The 23,288-nt window shown below is 30.7% G+C and overlaps 1 protein-coding gene across 1 annotated transcript in view; it reads right to left on the bottom strand.

The window, feature by feature from the left end:
- Window positions 1–2,339: 2,339 nt before the first annotated feature.
- The window catches only part of LOC130902347 (uncharacterized), a 125,807-nt gene continuing 104,858 nt past the window's right edge, over window positions 2,340–23,288 (bottom strand). The window contains 19 exon segments of the mRNA XM_057814440.1: window positions 2,340–2,774; window positions 2,971–3,125; window positions 3,573–3,593; window positions 3,736–3,879; window positions 4,811–4,945; window positions 5,063–5,135; window positions 7,220–7,509; window positions 7,564–7,728; window positions 9,562–9,670; window positions 9,673–9,804; window positions 9,953–10,212; window positions 13,478–13,868; window positions 13,922–14,089; window positions 14,172–14,351; window positions 14,802–15,023; window positions 18,590–18,698; window positions 19,366–19,502; window positions 19,573–19,719; window positions 22,714–22,977. Coding sequence (XP_057670423.1) covers window positions 2,620–2,774; window positions 2,971–3,125; window positions 3,573–3,593; window positions 3,736–3,879; window positions 4,811–4,945; window positions 5,063–5,135; window positions 7,220–7,509; window positions 7,564–7,728; window positions 9,562–9,670; window positions 9,673–9,804; window positions 9,953–10,212; window positions 13,478–13,868; window positions 13,922–14,089; window positions 14,172–14,351; window positions 14,802–15,023; window positions 18,590–18,698; window positions 19,366–19,502; window positions 19,573–19,719; window positions 22,714–22,977 — 3,257 coding nt within the window. The 3' untranslated portion in view covers window positions 2,340–2,619.

Here is a 23,288-nt window from a genome sequence, read left to right on the forward strand (position 1 = left end):
TAATTGTCCTATCAAGTCATATTATGATAATAAAGACCGAAATAGGTTGTAAAGTAATAGAGAAATAGAGATCTTAAATAAAGACGATTTCTAAAGAAATGAACATATGATATAAAATACATTTAAATATATTTTGTAATTAGATTTCATTTAATGACACTTTTTTTTCTGATCAAATTAGAGATCAACTTACTATTATTCAAAAGAAACTAGGAGATATGATGGATTTTTCGTATCGTCTCATGTTTTAAAGTAGTAAAATCATTATTGAATATGTGTAGAAGTTTGGAAAGTATAATACTAAACATCAATTGAGGAAATACTGAAAATATCGGTTTGCTCATATAAATACTGACATTGTTGGTATCCAACATAATTCAGTTTGTTTTACTATCAAAAGTGTGAATAATAATAGAAGGACTAGATATAAAGCATGCAGTAAACTGTAATTTTGATAAAATATATTCAAATAAAAAAAATGATTTACAACCACACAAGGGCCTTACTTAAAGAATATTTAATTTTAAATGTTGAGTAATGTTAATAGAATGGAATTGATCCCAATTCCATTGATAACATTCTTTTTGGTATTTAATGGATGTTATTGTCTATAGTTATGTTATTCTATAATTTCGTACATAAGGAAAATAATTAATATTTTGGGTCTGCATGCCCAACTATATCATCTCCGAAGTGTTTTTTATTGTTTTTTACGAATTCTTATTCTTTGTTAGCTATTGATGATTTGAAAATATTTGTCTTTCCCAACTTATTAAAAATTTCTGGTATTCAGTGTTTTGTATTTTTCTTCTCTATGGTTTTTATTTTATTCGGCTTTTTACTCGATTTTACAGATATTCTGGAAACGGAGATACTTTTCAGTATATTTCTTCCAGGCAGGTTTAAAGAGGTGAACCTGGAAATATCTGAAGTAGTGTTTGGAAAAAAACGTTTTCGATAAAAAAATATTAACATTAACGACATATATCCGAAAGTATTGCTTTGATTTTGAATATGTATTTTACTAATCATTATGTTAAGGTGGTTATGAAGAAGTATTTACCATCGTCCTAATATTCTTCAGTAATAAAGTCAAATGAAAACGTCAGCAGTTGTTTAGTTAAAGTAGGAAAATCAGTGAGTACTTAGTTATAGAATATGAAAGTGGACTGAGATACTAATGAGGCGAAGAAATTAACCCATTTTTGGTACTTCAAGTAAAGCTCTTATTTGTAGTTATATTCTTAAGAGGAATTTTATAAATACAATCGTAAAATTTTGAAAGAATTCTATAATTTTTACACAATTCTTCAAAAGAAAATAAAATATAAATACATCAGTTCTGGACTACTGAGTACTAAGATTGAAAACTGTAGCTGTATATTCAATTTTTATCGCAACAGGACAGTGGAACTTACATAATTATATTCTATTCTTTAATTTTAAATATGTACAACGTAACATGTATTTTACAGTTTGTAAGATGAGTTAATACTTGATTTCATGAAAAATATTTGTACGTTATATATAATACCATCAAAAACTAGAAAATATAAATACGTATCATTGTTACAAACTTATATCTACTAATTTGTTTTATTAACACATTCAGTAAAGATCTTCACTCACAGTGTTTCTGAATTATATTATTGGAATAAAACACCATTTTATGTAACTTATACATAAACGCCATCTTACTGAAAATATTTGTAGTTACAGGTATGTCAGTTATCAAATCGACAAAACCTACCTACCACATGGAAAAAGTTGTTCCGATTCTAGAACAGAATGAATGTGGAATACGGAAAACTACAATTTAACTAGTATTACTTAAAAAAACAGATTATTTTTCTTGCTACGTAACTAAGGTCTGGTGATGTTTAGAATAATTTTTATAACTTTGGTCTGTGTGAAATTGTAGAACAATACAATGGTTTGGTTATTGACACTTAGATCAGCTAACATGATCTATATTCCAGGATAAATACACTGATAAGAATAATTAAAAAACTGAATTGGCACTTAGATTTGATACCAGTGAAGTAAATTTGGTCTCCCAATGCAAGAAATATAAAAAGAAAACGAAAATGGGACTTCCATTAAGAGTAGAGTCCGCCCGAGAAATTTTATAAAAGAGGATCAAGAATCCAAAACTAACGAACAAATTATGGTATTATGAGAAATTCAAAAAATCTTTCCAGGATTGGATTTAAAAAATTTGGAGAAATATTCTTAATGAAAGAAATCACTTTGGAGATAGCACAATAAGTATTTGTAATATAAGTAATATAATATGGTAGGAATAATAAATCGATTGTAATTAATTTTTGAACAATAGTACATTGATTCTTTTTATGAAATGATTATTGATCTATCAATTTATCTAATAAATAATCGATTGTATACATTTATATGGTAAAATATACAAAAAAAAACTCAAGGCTCATTTAATTGTTGGTACTGGGATGATTTTCAAAGCTTTTCTGTATATTTTACTTTTGCGCAACCTTTTTCAGTGAGTTGAAGTCAATATTTCAGAAATAATAGTAAAATATCAGTCTCATAGTTTGAAATCTTTAGTTATACAAAGACTTTGTAAAAAGATGTTTGAGATTATATCTATATTTCATTACCATGGCAAAAATTAAATTTACTTATATCATTATCTGCTAATAAGTCTAGAGGTTTGCCGTGGATTAGAACTTTTTGGATGCAGCCATCAAATCCTTTGTAATATGAGGTTGGAAGACCATCTGGTAGTACTGAAGAGCCACCTGAAATTATAAATAATGATTATTTTCATCATTAATCATACTTTCAGATCATATCACACAAAAAATTTTTTTACTATTATTGTTAATACGAAATTGTCAGAATAATTTTAAAACTTCAAGTTTGTATAAAGGTTAAATCAAAATTTTAGATGAATAGGTACTGTTAGAAATCATACTCTTATCCATATATACTGACCCAACCATAGTTTCGAATTAGTTCTCAGAGATATAGCTCCAGCTTTAGCTACTCCTTTATTTATATCATATCCATCAACAGAAATGAAGCCCATTCGTTTTCTTCTTCTTACTTGGATTGAATGCCACTGGCCATCATCTACCTTAGTTCTGGACCTGAAAATATTTTATAATGTTACTGAATGCCTATTTTTATTTTTTTCCTTTTAGAAATACTCGAACATGAAAATATTTACTATTATTTTTTTGTTTCACCTTTTTTAAATTTATTGTTTATGACTTGATTATTGGAAAAATTCCCTGAACTTTATGAGTACATAAAATTTAGTAAGGAGACTTTCCCTCAAATTTGCTTTGACAAAGCAAGAAAATGAAAATACATCAAATGTAAGATATTTATAGTATACAATAAATCAATGCAATAAATAAATGGAACAGGAACAAGGCACACAAAATAAAAGAAACATAAGTGAAAAAATTAGTACAATTAACTATCGGAATTTTTATTTTCATTTCTTCTTTAAAAAATCCAACATTTCTTCATTTTATAAAATTATTTTTTATATTCGAGTACAATGCTCTTTTTAATTCAATACCTAAGACCATAATACATAGATTCGAAAGCTTGGAATGTATATATTAAAATAGATTGGTAGTTTATTGTGACAACTTCACAAAAAAGTAGTGGTTATTTTGTGATTATCTTTATTTTTCCTTTTAATTTACCTTATTGCCCAAAATGGTTCATCATGATCCAAATTAAAACTAAGCTCTGGATATCCATCTACTACAGCAATTGATATGTAGTTTTTGAAGCTGATTTCTATTTTTGCTTCTCCATAAAATTAAACCATCAGACATAAATGTGCGTATTTTTATTTCATATCTGTTACCTCGTTCTGGTTTCCTTCTAAAAAAATATCGTTCACAACTATATTATGTGAAATAGAAATGGAATATTGTACTTATGAAAAAATTATTATTTGTATAAAAGTGGATATTATAATTTATTAATTAATTCATGGAATAAAACTAAATAATAAAGGTAGGGATGTTAATTGTTTTTTCTTGTATGCAAACTTGATTCATTCCACTTTTGTTTAAAGATTAATTGTTTTTTGTTGCTAATGGAAAAGATCTACGAACTTATTGAAGAAATATGGGAACTAGAGTCAATGTCAGAGGAATGGAAGTTAAGAAAATTTATTCCAATATTTAAAAAGTTGGATAGACCATAATGTAGCAACTGAAGAGGAACCAAGCTTTTAAACACCACATACAAAATATTAATCACAATGGTAAGAGACTCGAAGAATACTAACAGGTCTTTAGAAGAGGGATATCCATCGGAGACGCAATACACACCATGACTCAGACTTGGAAAAATGCTGTAAACATAACATATACCACATATACTATTTACCGCTTTTGAAAATAGTAAAAATAGGAGAAGGCTAGTGAGAACAAAAAGACATGAAATTGCCAATAAAACTTATTAAACTAACAAAAATGAGAATAGAAAGATTAAAAGTGATTGTACTAACCATAGAAAGTTTGATATAGATTATAGACATGGAAACAAGGATGAGACAGGGAGATGCAATATCGACAATGCTATTTAATATAGCTCTCGAAGAGAATAAAAGAGGATGCAACCATGCAGTAAATTCTCTTCCACAATAGTGAAAAACAGTTACATTCATAATAAGATAGATCGCCTAGTAAACAGTATAGTTTCTATAAGAGTGTTATTTATAATAGTAATTTTTTTTATTTGTTTGTATAACTTTTAGATACTTTATGCTGTAAGTTCCTGGTTTATTGTGTTAGTTGTTACTTACAGAATTTCTAAGTCTTCTGCATCATAATAATAGTTTTCTTTATCAAATAAATTGTTGCCATCATCGAAATCATCATCTTCCACAGTTTTGTTGTGGGGTTTATCATTGTTGTCAGTGAAATTCGTTATATTTTCGCTATTAGTAAGATTTGTGTTAGTTATATTAGTAATAAGTAAACTAGGTATACCATGAACCACAAATTTTACAAATACGGTAGAAATTCAAAAAATTGTCGTTAGAATTAGATCTTACCTTTTATAACCTCTGTTTCTATATTGAAGATAAGTAGCACCGTTGAATTTCAAAGACAAGGTTTCATCATTAACTGAAAAAAGCGGAAAACCATTAAATTCGTTAAACATAAACTAAAAAGTTATTGATCCATCCGGTAACAACAATAAATAGTATTGATAATCTATATAAGTCCTTCCATTAATTTGACTTTTCAGACTTCATATAAGTAACAGTGTTACATGAAATAAATTCGTTAAACGTAAACTAAAAAGTTATTGATCCATCCGGTAACAACAATAAATAGTATTGATAATCTATATAAGTTCTTCCATTAATTTGACTTATCAGACTTAATATAAGTAACAGTGTTACATAAAATGAAATGTATCAAATGAAACCACTGAATGGTCACTGAAGAAAGGTATTGGTCAGTATTTGAATAGTAAAAACAGAGTTTTGGTAATAAAATTTCTATTATGGTTTACTTAACAGTTAGTTCTAGAAGTTTTCATTTAATTCTGTATTTGTTCAATCAAATGATATCCAATGATATGAAACAAGATTTGAAAAAATTATTTATAAATCTACTAACCAGCTGTTAATTTTAAATTCTAAAATTATTTACAAAGATACAAGGGCTTTTGTAATACTGTACTACAGTAGAGTGTTAAAAACTAATTTCAAATTTTCCTCGATACTTTTAATAGACCATCCTGCATTTTATCTCCTCACTGTGAACTACAGCTACTATAGTTTAATTTATTCTTAATATTTCCTTTTTAAAACTTGATAGTTTTGACGATATCTCTACAACTAGCAGTTAGATGAATCTATAATTTTTCATTTTTATTTTTTATTTTTGTTGATTTATTCTACTAATCACAATTATTTTAAAACGATGAGTGCGCAATGAGCTTTTATGATGATTGATATGTCACACACTGACAATACATATTATATTTTCGTTTTGGATTATGATTGTTTTATAGCTATCAACAATGAATTATGAAAAAGAAGGGATGATAGGTATTATAGGGATATTGGATAAATAAGAATTTATAATAAGATTTACTTGAGAACGTGCCACTCAAATTCGTTGACAGTTATGGTGTTTACATGACGTATCTACCGCTCATTGCCATGGACTTATTCATGATGAATTAATAACCAATTTCATTAAAAAAAATATAAATAATGAAATAAAATAGGTAGAGAGGGACCAGTCGAATATGAAAGATCCGAGCGTATAACAAATGTCCACGTAAGTAGATTAATCGAAAATCGTCTTGAAGCATGTTTAGGAGGCTCATTTCAAATACTTTACACAAGATAATTAGAGTAACTCTAAATCACAATTAACTTATTTATCTTTTTTAGTTTTGTGTGTTTCATTGAATAAGTGTGATTAGTAAATGAAGTAAAGAAAAAAGTGATTAATTTTATTCGCGAAATTACAGTTTTCCTCAATACAATTTAAAATATTTCGAAAACCATTAACTACATTGACTGCAGTTGATAGTGGGGATATAAAATTTGGGATAGTCTATCTAAAGAGATTGAAAAAAATTGTAATGAGTATATTCGGTTTTCGATAAGATCAAATAATTATACGTTAAACTTGCTATGATTTTCGTTCACAATTGGCTATAACTTTTCAGATGCCCTTTATAACATATTACAACTTTACATTGTAACGTCAAAGTGAAGGGGATTCTGAATTCAAAATAAAACACAAAGAGAAGTTTATTTCATAATGTTTTTAAACAAAGGTTGTGAGTTAATTATATTTCTCATTCATGAATGCCAGAAGACCCATTATGGCTCATTTGGTTCTCATGTAGTTTAATTTGATAGGTGATTGAAAACCATTCTTAACATTTGAGCCTTTTGTTTGGATAGCTGTTTCAACTAGAGTACGTATAAAAAAACTTCTGGGATATGTAACTAGACTGGCAGTATCTTGCTTAAGTACCTTCATACCTTTTAAATTTCCATATATTCACAGATTCATAAATTGAATTACTTTTGTGAGCATATTTAAAATTTGGTTATATTAAAGCCACCAAAGAAGATTAATTGTTGTAGAAGAATGTTAGAAGTGTTTTTCACTGCATTTTATATTTGCGTCTATATAATATGTTATCACTATTAGTTAAATGTAAAGATGATGCTTACTTGTTTCACAATATTTTCCTTTGTAATTTCCAGTACAACGGCAGGTATAGTTATCCATATTGGGTATGCAAATACCATTATTGAAACATGGATTTTCAATCATTGGACAGGGCGCTCCATCGTAAAATCCAATATTAGAACTACAGCTTGAATTGTTATGAGATATTACTGTTACGCAATCTGGGAAAAGTTTGGAAATTGGCAAAGGAAGTCCATTGAATGTAATTCTTTGAATAACACCTTTGAAGCCTTTTGAAGCTCCAGAAAGTCTATGTATTTGTTTCCAATTACTGGAACAGAAAGTTATTAATATGCTAAATATCCATATCGTTCTGTATACTTACGGTAATGAACCAATATATAAGGGAGTATCTAAATTCAATTCTGTTAATGGTATACCAGAATATCCACGAATCACTGTTGAATTATCTATTTGCAACATACCTTTACGGCCTTCTCGAGATATTCTAATTTTATACCATTTATTGAATGAAATACTGGTCGAACTTCTGTGAAAGTAATAACAACATTATGTTTATGTTTCTTGTATTTATTTTGTAACATTGTAAATGTGGAGTTCATTTTGTATTTGGTGCCCATAGGATTATGCACATGCGGGCTTAGTCTTAGAGAGCGCTAGTGTAGTGAAGTTAGTCTTCTCATATTAGGAAAACAAGTTTGTTGAATGTTTTTCTTGAATAAATGTTTTACTGTAGCCTTTGTATATAATTTTGAATAGAAATTACTATAAGTTGACGGACTCAATCTATGTTTGTATAAAGGGCTATAGTTAAGCTACTTTTCCGCGATACTCATAAAGTATTGTACAGATTCCGATAATGAAATGGCTACGATGACACCGAACCCGCAATTGAGTGGATCAAATTGTTCCACATGGAAATTTAGACTGAAGAATTTATTGAAGGAGGAGTCCTTGATGTGGTGTATCTGGAAGAAATTCCTGTGAAGGATAAGACAGCTGTCATACGTGATGCCAAGCTCCGGTCTGTAATCAAAGCGTATGTCACAGATAAGCACATTGAATATATTATGAACGCTAAGATATTAAGTCAAATGATAAAATCTCTACTAAACACGAGGCGGTAATTTAGTTGAGACAAAATAAGATAAGGAAGTGTCATTTATTGCTTTGTCTGCAATAGTGGAAAGAAAACAAATAAAAGTTATTGTGTTAATTTTTTTCCAGATACTGAAGCAAGCCACGACACATACTTTGAGGTGATGTGATTAAGTTTATGATTCAGTTTGAAAATATAAATCAGTACCGATTAACATTGTCAATGGAACGAACATATTTGTCAAGAAAGAACGTGTCTTACAGGTTTTCTGTGCAAAAACGGGAATGGAATGCAATATAAAAGGAGAAACTTCCATATAACCTCTTATCAGTTATATTATATTCACAACAACAAGTTGCAACAATAATAATGAAACCAGAACCAGTGACTAGTGGAGAGTGTGAGAATCTATTTGTGTTTAGTTTCAAACTGAACCAAGTAATAAACATTTAAACAGAGTAAGTGTGCAACTTTCAAATACCCTAAGGCAGGGATAAAACTTTTCAACAGAAAATATTACCGAATTGGTAAGTTGATTTATGCTCACATCTGGGGACATGTTAATGAAATGATAATAAATGATGAACGGAACTATTTGTCAATATTGGACGACTTTCCGCATTTTACCAGTATCTATTTGCTGATGAGAAGTTGATGGGGTTTTATAGAATAATGAGAAAAAAGGACTATATATATCAAGAATTAGGTCAGATAGAGGTGGATGAAGACGGTAAAAGAATTTTTCGAACTTAATGGTGTGGTTCAAGAGTTTGCCTCGGGCTACACCTTAACAGTGTAGATCTGCGAAGAGTCTAAACTGACTACTAAATAAGGCCAAAGCAATGAATATTCATAGGAAAAGGCAATTAGTACTATGGCGTACCAACTTAGCCGGTTTACAACAGTAGCATTGAATGGTAGAAGCCCTACTGAGATATATTATGGGTAAAAAGTTGAAAGTTTTTGGATAAATTGAAGCCACTTTGCTAAGTCACTTATTGATATGGACCATGTAAAATCAAAAGATAATAATATTGATATATTTACTAATTCTCTAGGAAGAACTAAATTTGTTTATTTCAGAGAAACTTTGTCTATTTAAGATTACGCTTTTACTACTTTTACTACATATTTTGTTTACTTATTGTACTAGGAACTTGAAATTGAGAGGGGGTATGAAGTCCTTTTTTATTGAACCTTTGTATACAACTTCACATAAAAAATACTAAAAGTAAAACCATTTTGAATTTTGAAAAAACTTACGTTAAATTAGCTATACCACTTCCCAAGTTGAATCTAAACTGCAAATATCCACGGGCAATATTTAAAGAAATGAAATCGCCTCTCCCATTCTTCATCTGGCCAATGTAAGAATGAGACCACTAGAGGCAGTAGTCATAAACGTGACTTCAATAGAAAATCTTTTTCTTATACCCCCTAGTCTTGGAAGCTGGATAAAACTGTTTCCATTGAATTCTTGTGTAAGCCCATGAAGACTCTTGAACTCTACAAATAGAATAAATATTGAGTATTAATAATACTGGTGTGCAACATCATCCACAACAACTTCATAGTAGTATTCGAAAGACATTAACTTCTTGACACGATGTTCCATAGTTTCCATGATTACATTCTGTCTTGAAATGGCATTTACCTTCTAAGCATGAGTTTTCACAAAATTCACCACTATAAGATGCTTGGCATTCACATTTAAACAACCTATCTAATTTTATACATTTTCCATGATTTTTGCATGGTAACATTTTACAAGCATGTTTACTGCAATCATAAACCCCGTTCACTTCTAAAATCCAGTCTTCTTGTCTTATATGTATTTCTACATCCTGTCTACCAATTTTAAACCTTTTAATACAACCCTGAAATCCTTTAGACGTACCTATATTCTCGTAAACCCTAACAAACAAAATTATCTTCAATTTAAATGCCTATACTGATTCTGATTCAATTATACATGAAAATTAGAAAATGTAGTCTATAGACTAGTATTCTAATATCACTCATTATTGAAAAATCACTATATTTTTTCGTCTTTAAAAGTATACTGACTATTATTAGTAATATGAGAAATGCATAATTTGTGTCGTTGAAAAAGTGAAATAATTATTAATTGTTCATTTTCGACGTGTTAGTTATTCTAATTTATAACAATTTCCTAATATAGGTTCACAATTTAATTATTCAATTATGTCAATTTATGGGTGAGAACCATTTTTTTATACTTATTTTAATCAAAAGTGGACGCAGAATGTTATTAACTGCTTACATATTGTGTAAGTTTTATCTTTCTGTTAAATATGAAGATTTATATCACATATGGGCAACCACCGGCCCGCGGGCCGGATCCGGCCCGTGTAAGATATGATCCGGCCCCCGAGACATTTTGGAAAAACCCAATTAAAAAAATATTACACTAAACTAAGTACTTATACTTAGTACTAGTACATATACTTATACTAGTACGTATCTTTAAAAGAAAACACTTGTTTGTGCTTTTTATCTTATCCGGCACCGGATATGATATGAATAGACTATAAAAATGTGGAGTCATCAATAGACTAATGAATCCCATAGCCTACACAAGTATCCTTGTGTTTCCTTAGTTTACTCACGGGAGTGACGGTGAGGCGGCAAACATCAAAACCTTCGATGTTTGCCGCCTCACTCTTTGATAATCACCGCCACTCGGCTTGCTCGATCAAATTCTTTGAAGTTTGCCGCCTCACGGGCTACACATCAAAAGATTTTATTTATTGCTTCTCGATTATTCTAAACTAGTTTATTCCAGATTATTCCTTCATTTTGTCTATATAAGCGGGTGGATAGCCCGAAAGTTAGTTCAGTTCTAATTGAGCTACCGAGGTGATAACTCAGACAAGCGATATCCTAGCGAACGGCTAGAGCCGTCAACTTGCTTTGTGAATTTGTGTGCATCTTGAGTGGTTACTAACTATAGTTTGTTATTAAGTTTATTGAACGAAAAGTAAAAAAAAATGATGTCTGGTGGAAAGAAACGAAAAGTAGACACAGAGGGTCGCCAGTTTCAAGAAAAATGCACTGAAGAATTCTTTTTTATCTTGCACAATGGTAAGCCTATTTGTTTGCTTTGTAATGAATCCATTTCAGTAATGAAAGAATTCAATATAAAGAGGCATTACTCAACTAAGCATGCTACACAGCACTCACTGACAGGACAATTAAGAACAGACAAAATCCAGAAGCTTAGAGCAAATATTGAAAAACAGCAACAAATGTTTCATAAACAAAGAACACAACTTGATAATGTTGTGAAAGCTAGTTTTATAGTTAGCTCAAAATTGGTTCGCAAAGGCATTAAAACCATTTGCCGAAGGAGAATTTATCAAGGAGTGTATGTTAGAAGTTTGCGGTGTTTTGTGTCCTGAAAAGAAAAATGAATTTGAAAAAATTAGTTTGTCAAGACGAACTGTTGTTCGACGTATAAAAATGATGGCTAATGATATAAAAACAACATTGACTGACCGTATGGCTAGTTTTGAATCATTTTCCATAGCATTAGACGAGAGCACCGATTTGTCTGACACAGCTCAACTGGCTATATTTATTCGAGGTATTGATAAGGAGTTCACTGTTACTGAGGAATTGCTAGCTTTAAAGCCGCTAAAAGCAACCACTACAGGAGAGGATATTTTTAATGAAGTTCAAAAGGTATTTACAAGTTTTGGCCTGCCATGGTCAAAATTAATTGGAGTATGCACTGATGGTCGGCTTACGAAAAGGTTACGAAAAAGCAACAGAATTAAATGTGCAAAAAGATGATTTGATAGTTCTTCATTGCATTATCCACCAACAGAACTTGTGTTCTAAGTCCATTCGACTCCACAATGTTATGAATGTGGTAGTAAAAACCATCAATTTTATTCGATCCCGAGGGCTTAACCATCGTCAGTTCAAGACGTTTTTGGATGAAATATCAGCTGAATATAACGACGTAACATATTATTGTGAAGTTAGATGGATGAGCAAAGGAAAAATGTTGAAACGGTTTTACGAGCTTAGAAATGAGATAGCAGACATTATGAAAATAAAAGATAAGCCACTATCTGAATTGAGTGACCCAAAATGGATTTGTGATTTAGCATTTCTGGTCGATCTTACAGGCTATTTGAATGATTTAAATTTAAAACTTCAAAAACAAGGACAGTTAGTAAATGATTTGTACAGCCATTTGAAAGCGTTTCAGATCAAACTACGCTTGTGGGAGTCACAGATGCAGTCTGGTAACAGTTACCATTTCAACACGCTCTCTGCGTATGAAAATATTGCTTATGCTCAATATGCTGAGGAACTCAAGTTACTGTCGGAACAATTTTCGAACAGATTTAGCGACTTCAACAACATGGAAGAATGTTTCAATTTATTTGCTACTCCTACAAAATATAATGTAAAAAATGCTCCAATACACTTACAAATGGAGTTAATCGAGATTCAAGAAAACTCACTCCTAAAATCCAAATTTGTAAACGTAGAGTTGTGCGATTTCTACAAAAAATACCTAGAAGAAGACAATTTTCCACAGCTTAGAAAATTCGCAAGAAGATTGATTTCTGCGTTTGGCAGTACTTACACATACATGTCAATAATAAATACATAATACAATAATAACATTGTCGTATTATTTCATGTCTAATATCTATCGCAAAAAAATATTATCACTACTTTAAAATGCAGTACTTTTAAACGCGGCCCGCGAACGTTTTGCACGCTAAAGTTTGGCCCTCAACATGTCAAAAGTTGCCCATAGCTGATTTATATGGTCCTTTCTATTTTTAATTACCTTATTGGTTTTTTATTAACACTATTTCATTTTATCATTTTCTATATAATGGACACATTATTACATATAGAGTTGTAGATAGCTAATATTTTCTTTATCTTTAATCGATTCAATTATTTCAGATGTTTTTATACTAAATAAATTGGTCAATTTATTGATATTTTTTTAACATGTATGGAAGCTTCATATAGCATATAGATTACAGCGAATCTTTGGCGTAATGAAAACTTCATTTGATTGAATGAATGGGATGTGAACATTAACAAGATAAAATCATTTTTAGAAGCAAACAAACCAGACCAAAATAATAATTTTTGATCACTTGTCAATAGAAATACTGCATACCTTGTGTGATTTGTTGGTACGTATCTAATGAAAGCATCTTCCAATAAATCTAATGCTTTAAGAGAACCACTTGATTGACCAGTAATTTCCTCGGAATCGTCGAGTTTCAATAATCCGTCTCTATGGTATCTTTTTATAATTACCCTGTGAGTGTTCCCTATCTGAATTTTGTCAACTGATCTTATCACTGCAGCACCATTCCCTAAATTGTACTTAAATTCTAGATAACTGTTTATAATTGCTAGCGAGACAAAGTCTCCCATGCCATCTACTTTTTGCTGGTTGTAGAGTAAAATACCATTCTCTGTATAGGATTGAAATTCTACTTCTATACTGAGTTTATGATAAGCTTTAAGAGGTCTTAGTCTTGCATAGGATTTACCGTAGAATGCTGGAAGTTACATATTTGAACTAATAGTAAAATTTTATACAGACATACAGTACCTGGTACTTCGTATTGAATTTGTGAAATTTCGGTTTCACACAATAAACCTGTAAAGTTAGTTGTACAAACGCATGCGTAAGTTGATGCTGGTAAATCGATGCAGGTACCGTTATTGTTACAAGGTAAGCTACTACAGGCTCTAAATTCATCCAGGTTATCAGAATTAGCTAAAAATAAATATAAAAATTATTGATTTAATGCAAATTTAATTAGTTAGATTTGTATAAATATTTGTGAGTAGTTTCTCACCCAAACATTCTTGGCGATCTGTAGATTGCACATAACTGGGAAAGCAGATACAAGCACCTTTGACACAGTGACTATTTGAAATAATACAATCCGTATTGTCTGAACATAGGTCGCCCAATAAGGCAGTTAGCACCCGAACTGTAGCAGGGGTTGGACGGTAGGCAGGAGAAAATTCATTACCTGCACAAATATTATAAATTTGTTAATATTTTATGGCATATATTTTTTACAATGAATATTTCTTGAAAACTTGGACAAATATAGAATGACAAGCATTGAAATTTTCTAAATGAATAGGTAATCAATCATTCAGATCTTTTGTAAGTATCTAATTATTATTATTCATATTTGAAAGAAATTTTTCTCAAATGATAAAATCGTTTTATTCTATTTCAATTTCTGAGATTTAAATTAAAAATTATCCCTATAAATTACTAAAGCACATCTACTAGATCTTCTTTATTGAAGAATTTTAATAATTTTTAACAATTACTCACAATATTCATGCTTATATCGTACTTTTTTGAAATCGGCTAATTACAGAATGAGCCAGTTGAAAGTAGAAACCAATAAAAGCTATATAGCTTATTTTTATCAATTAATGTACAAAACAAATTTATTTAGCCTCACCCCGATAACGGTATAAAATATTGGATCTAGGATTGCTTCCAATGAAATCTGTGTCTGGAAATGAAACAGGCCGAACATTACTACTTCTTTCATAGTAGTAGCGAGGATCTGGTACAAGTAGATGACGTGTCGATTTCGATAGAGGGGAACTTATTTCGTCAGATTGCGTAAATTTTTGGGAGTTTACCCCACTATACGGCCAGTCAGTGCTTTGTATCTCCTCTGTAAAAAAGTATTTTTTCAAATCAATTCAACTTTGAGTATTACATTGAAAATACTAAGATTGAATCAAACTTTTTATTATTATTTGTTTCATTCTCTTCTGCTTAATGATTTCTACATATACAAATATATATAAATTTAAGAAAGTTCTACCCAAAAGTCGTCTATCTGAAGTAATATTTTGAAAAAATGGGGAATTAATGTGAGATCTGGACAATAAATGTATAAGTAAATGGTGAAATACTGTAGTGCTACAATGATATATTATAAGAGAATTTACCGACTAGACCAGGGGTTTCCAAACTTTCCAGCCTTAGAGCCATACTGATTACTCCAGTAAGTTCCGATGGCCAAAACCATATTATCATTGTTGCCGGTGGTAAAAAGTGAAATAGTCCACTGATGAAAAATAAGTCCGAAAAAGTACGCGACGTTTAAAAAAGGCTGCAAATCGGACTAAAGTCCGCAAAACGGCAACATTGCATATTATTAATTTTCCTGTCATTATCTGTAATTTCTAGATTAGTTGTAGAGTACGAGTCATGAGGAGTAATATGACACGACATCTGGTGGACACAAGCGGAAATAGGTAGTACCTTCTATCGCTAACAGAAGGTGCTAATAGCACGTACAGAATAATTTCGTTGATTCGAGAAAGTTCTGGTGTCTTCTACTCACTTCTGGACAGTAGTAATTGGAATATATAAGAAGACTGATGGCGCAACCATAAATTAGTTCCTATGACACTATTGTGAAATAAAATAGTATGAAAAATAAGCGAAAAATTGATAGTGAATGTACAAAATTCAAAGATCAGTGGATTACATTCAGTATTTCGTAATTGAGTCCAGTAAATAGGCGCTATGTTTGATTTGCAATGAAAGCATAGCTATTCTCAAAGAATATAACATTAAACGTCATTATGAAACAAAACATTTTCAAAATTACTCAAAATATACAGTAAGTTTTCGGACAGAAAAATTCGAAGCTATGAAGCGCGGATTGAAATCGCAGCAATCTTCATTTACAAAACTCAAAACTGAACAAGAGGTTGCAACTCATGCCAGCTTTCGTGTTGCTCTTGAAATTGCAAAACGTGGAAAGCTATTCATCGATGGAGAAATGATCAAAGAATGCATAATTGCAGTAGCCGAAGAAATGTGCCCTGAAAAGGTAAATTTATCAAAAACTGTCAGTATGTCAGCAAACACTGTGGCTCGAAGGATAGAAAACATCGCTGAAAATATATCCTCTTAACTATTCGACAAAAATGGACATGTTGAGTGGTGTTCTTTGGCTTTGGATGAGTCAACGGATGTGTCAGATACTGCTCAGGTGTTGATTTTTATTTGAGGAGTAGATAAAAGCTATGAAGAAGAACTTCTTGATATGTATAGTATTCATGGCACAACTACTAGTACAGATATTTTTAAAGGAGTTGAAATGGCCATTAATCAAAAAAACCTTCGATGGAAAAACTTGAAATGTATTACAACTGATAGAGGCAAAAACATGAGTGGGAAAGATAAAGGAGTGGTCGCTCTTGTGTCAAAGGCTGTAGAAAATGACGGTGGTTCAAAGCTATTAGTCTTACATTGTACCATTCATCAACAGTCTTTGTGCGGAAAATGTTTGGATATGTCTGAAGTTGTAAAACCAGTCATATCAACTGTTAATTTTATCAGATCTTTTGGGCTAAATCAGCGACAATTCTGACAATCTATTGAAGAGATTGGAGAAAATGACTTACCGTATCATACTGCAGTACGTTGGCTTAGTTGTGGGAAAGTCCTTCAGCGCTTTTTTGAACTTCGAGCAGTGATCAAAATTTTTTTGAATGAAAAGCATCGCCCTCTTACTGAATTAAAAAACAACGCATGGGTGTGGAAGTTTGCATTCTATGTTGATTTGACAAAACATGTGAACGAACTGAATTTGAGATTGCAAGGAGAAAACCAGCATCTTCCTGATTTATACAGCCATTTATACACCACTGAGACTGAGTTTCCTATCCTAGCTTTAATGCCATTGTGAATCAAATTAAGATTTTTCAGAATCCTTTTGATACTGACATTGAAACCCTATCCCCGGAACTTCAAATGGAAATGATTGATCTACAGTGCAGTAATATAATTAGGAACAAATTTCAAAACTCATCTTTGTTGGAATGTTATAAGGGTCTTCCACTGACACAATTTGATAATTTGCATAAATTTGCTCGTATCGTAGGCTGTTTTCTGTTTTTAGTACTACTTATTTATGTGAGAAGACCTCCAAAATGCAGTACACAAAAAATGTTTACAGATCTAAATTAACTAATGAGCATCTTAAATCTCTTTTAATAATTGGTACAAGTAAAATTAGTCCACAACTACAAACTATTGTCAGTGGAAAATCTCAATTACATAAATTTCATTAGCATTTCATATGTCATTATGCTTGTTATAAGTTATGTTTTTATTTAAAATGTATAAAATGTTAGTTGGATTCATTTCAATCATTTGTTAGTTATATACTGAAGTTAAATTTTCTGCATATTATACATGTCTTCACTCATTACAAGTCTGTGTTTCTTTATCCAACTCATCACAAACACAATAACAATAAGCCTACAACAATGTTATGTGTAGTTAGCCCATGACCATATCAATGTAGATGTCGTATTAATGATTATTCAACATAAAATTAGAATACTTCAGTAAACTAAATTTAATTTGTTATAAAAAATATGTTCTCTAAAAGGAGTTTTCAAGTATGCTAGCTCATCGCGGGCCGGACAAAATTTGTCCGCGGGCCGTAGTTTGGAGACCCCTGGTCTAGACGATGAGAATGTAAATGTGACACTAGGAACGAATACTTTAATATAAGGGACGGAACCATGTCAAAAATATTATACCTCTACATAATTCATTAAAGAAATAATCAATTAGTATTCTGAAGCTAAATATATATTAATAGGTAATTTTTTAAGTGAATGTAGAGGGATAGAGGAAAAGTGAACTTGTAATAAGTCTCTGCAAATATCTACAGTCATATTAAAATTTATTGAATACATACCAACTGTTCTAATGGATCTTCGAGCTCTTCTACTCTTTATAAAATTTACAAGCGGTTAGCAGTTACCTAGTACTTTACTTACCATGAAATAATTCTATTTTACAGCATCCCTCATCGTTATTTTTGTCAGTAAAATATTATTTATCATTATACATTGTACCGATCATTTTCACAGTTGAAGTTCAATTTGTCGATTAATTATATTTCAAATGAATGACCTTTTACCTTATCACTAAATATTTATCGAAATTCACAATGCAGATATTGCAGATTTAACTGTAAAACGGGGGACAGTGAAATTTTAGTGTGTCTGGAATATCAGTTCAAAAACCTACCTAACCTAACCACATATGTTTTAACAATAGTCATATTCATACAAAAGTTTCATTTTAAACTTAGATGGCTTCTTGATACATGAGAAAGTTTGAGTAGATGCTGGTCCAACAAAAATATAATATAATTGGTTAACAGATACATTATATATTTGTTCTACTAACAGAAAAACTTACCATTACAAGATCCAAATACTTTTAGAACCATGTCCTTTTGAAGGCGACAAGCTGCTAGGCGTAAATCACAAATAGAACCGTAAGTCTTGCCATCACTGCCGCAAACAATCTGAAAAATACAAGAACGGTTATAAAATGTGAAACCTGTTTATAACGGACAATGTTAATAATTAAAATGAGAATATAGAATATAAGTTATCAGCAAGAGAGTGGAAGAAATTAAAACTCGGCAATAATCCAAAATGTTTTAAAATCAGTTCAACATTGTCAAAAGTTGATTTACTGATCCGTCAAGATATACTCTTCAAAACTAGGAGTCAATATTTCAGATATATGTATTCCTCTACAAACTAATTATTCTCGTCTCAAAACTTCGTCCACTGTGAAAAGTTATGTAAGTAGTCAACCAGCGGAACAGGATAATTATTTACTGTTAAATCATCTCAAAAGGTATTTGACAACAGTAGAAGGTAGCAATAGAAAATCAACATCCACGTCGTATTGTCTGAACCTAATCCACACCAAAGTACTACACAGAAAGAATTCTTGTCCACCAAGATAATGCATAGTAGTACGTGAGGTGTTATGCCGTCGATCCATCCATATTTGCTCCCAGATTCACCATATCTATCGTTCGATATTCCAACTACGCTCGCTAATAAAATTTTGATTGATTAAGATAACTTAATGAGGTTGAATGTTAGATTTGATTAAAGCAAAAAATCAAAAACGTAAAGAAATATTTCACTGAAAATATGATAAGTTTAGATACTTACTTGTGTTTCTTTTACATTACTGCAATTTAAATGACATTCACATAATGAAAGTCCATCTTTTTCTACACAGGTGGCACCAAAGTAACAACTTCTTTCGGCACATGTAGAAGGGTTAGAAGACGATGGTAATTCAGATGCTGGAACAAGTATGGATATTTCATAAGATTGTTAAAATATGAAATACTAATTTAATGGTTTATTACATACCTGCTACACATCCATTCGGCCCTAAATATTTATTGTGATTTGTGCATATTGTACATTTTTGACCCTGTACACTTGGTTTACAAACACAACGACCTGTCATTTGTTCGCAGTCATCTCTCACTGAACCAAAAGTGGAGCAGCCGCATGCTGTAATGGAATTAATAGGACATTTCGTTAACAAGTAGAATAACTCTATGACATAATCTAACAAAATATGTATATGTCTTAATATAAAACGAATAATAATTAGAATAGTTGGCATTCACATAGTCAAAAACAAAAATTTTCTGAGCGTGATTGAAATTAGAGGAAAAAGTATGATTCCTAGTAAACAAGGAGAAAAATGAAAAAAATAAAAATAGAAACGATAACATGGAAATTATAGAAGAGTTATTGATGGTATACTATAAGATAGATGAAAAAGACTGAATAGAAGCAAGAATGAGTGTCAATAAAATAGGGGAATCTATAGTGAAAATTGAAGCAGAAAAATTGAAATGCAACGGAGTAAGACCAAAACAGCAGACATGAGAAGAGAATACAATATTAAAGGGTCGAGAGAAAATAACATTTCACTGTATGATGTAAAGTGCCAACCGGCCTGGCCTGTAACATTCTACTTCAAATATCTTTAATACTCGTTTATTTACTTATTGTGGTTCAATAGTCATTTCTGTTTCATTATCACATTCAAGGTTTTGAAGAAATTAATTTTTTGTCGACTTTCCATTGATTTCAAAGTAAATTTTATCGAATTTGGGCTGACATTACTCCTGGTAAATTCTTTCAATATCGTTTAAACTTTTTTTTTTATATAATGTATAATGCTTACAAAGCTTCTCTTATTTTTTATAATTTCCTTGAAAATTATTTTAAGCAAATTTTGTATGCTTATTTCTATGTAAATTCGTATTTTCTGTTTATTTGGGTAATAGAACGAATAGAATAGAACTGATTTCTATATTGTTATATATTAAAAACATATATTTAGTTTTTGTATATGTTACAGCATAGGCTCCTTTTTATTCAGTTCTGTTCTACTTACTCGTTTCCTTTTTAGTAATTTCTAACTGAATTCCCGTTCCATTCCTCTTTTCATTTTTGTTTGCAACTCCAAACTGCTTTTCAAAGTTGGGTGTGAATCAGTAGAAAGCGATCTACGTTAAGGAGCTCCCGTAACCACTTGTGGCCATGCGAATTTATCTATAATAATAATTCGAACCATTTGAGGATAGTTGTGTTTCCAATATTATTTTATTTACACATAAATATGTACAAATTTAATATGTTGAAAAGTACTTCGTGGAATGAACGCAACTTTATCAATGAGATTATTCTTCTCAAGTTTTATCAGATCTTTGTCTTTCAATAAGTTACAATTTTTATTAATTTTTTCTCATTATTATGCTGAAATTGTTTCAATACCATTTCTTAAAGGTAATGATTTCTCATTAAATTCACATGTGCTTCACGTTAAGGTATTAATACTTGTTGTTATATCTGTTATTGTACGTATGATGGTATGCAATATAGTTCAATAACTTTGAAATACTAAGTAAAAATCTTACCATCGTATTATTGTTACTATCGTTAGAAATATTTACAGGAAGTTTTATATGTAAATATTTTATGAAAGGTTGTTGGCAATGAGGTCAGATGGAATGAATTATATTTGTATAATAAGAAATTTCAATATTTACGTTTGATTTGTAGTGTTTTTGTGTAATTAATAAAGATTTGTAAAAGCTTAGATTTCAACGTATGCGTTTTATTTAGTCAGAGTCTAGAACTAGATCCACTAGGATGGTCTGCAATTCAAAAATTGTAAACTGAACCACTATGTAACACTGGTTATTATGGTTACATATATTACAATATCTAACCATTAAGGATATTAAAGAACCGCAACATTGTCTTAGTTAGAATTTTTGGAACCGTTGTTGATATTCATACTGAACAAATTGTTTACACTATCACTACACCAACACTAACAATTACACTGTCCGAATACGAAATTTTCCTACAAATAAACCTTCTCCCGTGAAAATTAATTCCAGCGGAAAAACCTCCTTGTCGGGAATCTTAACATTTTTTCCTTGACTACTCATCTGTAAGTGTAAAACTCTGGAAATAACAGTTAGAGAGGTTCCTTGTAAAAGCTCCATAAATATGCGAAGCAAATCTCTCTGGATTTTTTTCATTAATGCCAAGTGATACTTGACGTTAGATACAAATTTTTTCTAATTATAAATCGACATTTAGCAATGTCTCCCTGTTTATGATTTCTAATTCAAATCTTATTTCCATGATTCTATTCCAAAATATCAATGTGTTTCACATAAAATCATCCACAAACTATTTATCAGCAATATTTGGAGAGGAATATTTCCTAGTTCGATTTGATATTCTTTATAGAAAACATCAAAATTCGCATTAAAATATAACTGAGAGATATGTAATAAAGATTTTGATAAAAATGATATATGGAAATTAGTATGCGATGGATATACGTTGATTTTACTTGTGTAGAAAACTGGGTAATATCAAGAAAATGGAATGGAAGATGTGAAAAGTAACAAATGTAAAGTTGAAATTTTCTATTAACTCTGATAGTGAAAATTTTATATCCGTTGACATTCACTTAGTAAGTTTAATATAAAATGGATGTATCAGGTAGAAACATAATTAAGATTATGTTGATTGCAACTGTTTCATTCAGTTATACTCCTGATATACAATTTGTTGAATAAGTTTAGTCACGTTAAACGTGATATCAAATTAGCACAACGCTAGTTACATTAACAAAAGTCTAGATTATTTTAAAAAATAGAACGCAAAAGACTATATTTCATGAACTTTTGTTAGCGTTTGTTTTCATATTAATAGGATTGTTGAAAACACCTTCAATAATGAATTTTAATTAATATAGATATATAGTACGTATGTAAAATAATTGAACTGGTTTTCAATTTAACCAAAAATTCTATATTTTTTATAGAAACTCACGAATATGTCATGAAATAATATTATTGTTAAATGTGGCTCACTTTCGAAATCCATAAGTTTATATAAAACCAACTTTAAAATTGATCTACTTTGAATCCGAATTCAAAAGATATATTAAAATTAAAATCTTCTTACGTATACATCCACGGTAGCCTGCAGATATCTTCGGTAGTCCCCAAAATCCTGGTTCGCATCTATCACATTTTCCACCTCTAACTCCAGGACGACATCTGCATTGCTGTGTTTCTCCGTCGCAAGTATCTGAATACGATCCTAGTTTGTTGCAGTCACAAATAGATGGACAACCTCCAAAATTCGGTCCTTGTGCAGTAGTTTTTCCATCTGGACAGCAACCAAACCAACTTTCCCCAAAACCTTTTTTCTCCACTACAGCTTCACCTATCAATACATTTTTATATTGAATCTTCGAGGATCGATCTTGGCAAACTTTTGGAATAATTAAAATGGTTTAGTCATAGAAACACTAGATTATTACTAAACGGGAATTTCTGAAACCGTGGCATACTGGACACACTAAAGATAAACTCAGTTTACCTTTAGGCCCTGAAAACGATAATTAAGTGATCGAAACGCGTATCACACACTGTAATTGTTAGTGTTGATGTATAAGTAGTGTAAACAATGTGATCCACACACTAGAATATTCTCATCAAATTGTGGAATTAACTTTGCGTTAAATATATAAAATT

Source organism: Diorhabda carinulata, chromosome 1, assembly GCF_026250575.1.
Source record: "Diorhabda carinulata isolate Delta chromosome 1, icDioCari1.1, whole genome shotgun sequence".
Lineage (NCBI taxonomy): Eukaryota > Metazoa > Arthropoda > Insecta > Coleoptera > Chrysomelidae > Diorhabda > Diorhabda carinulata.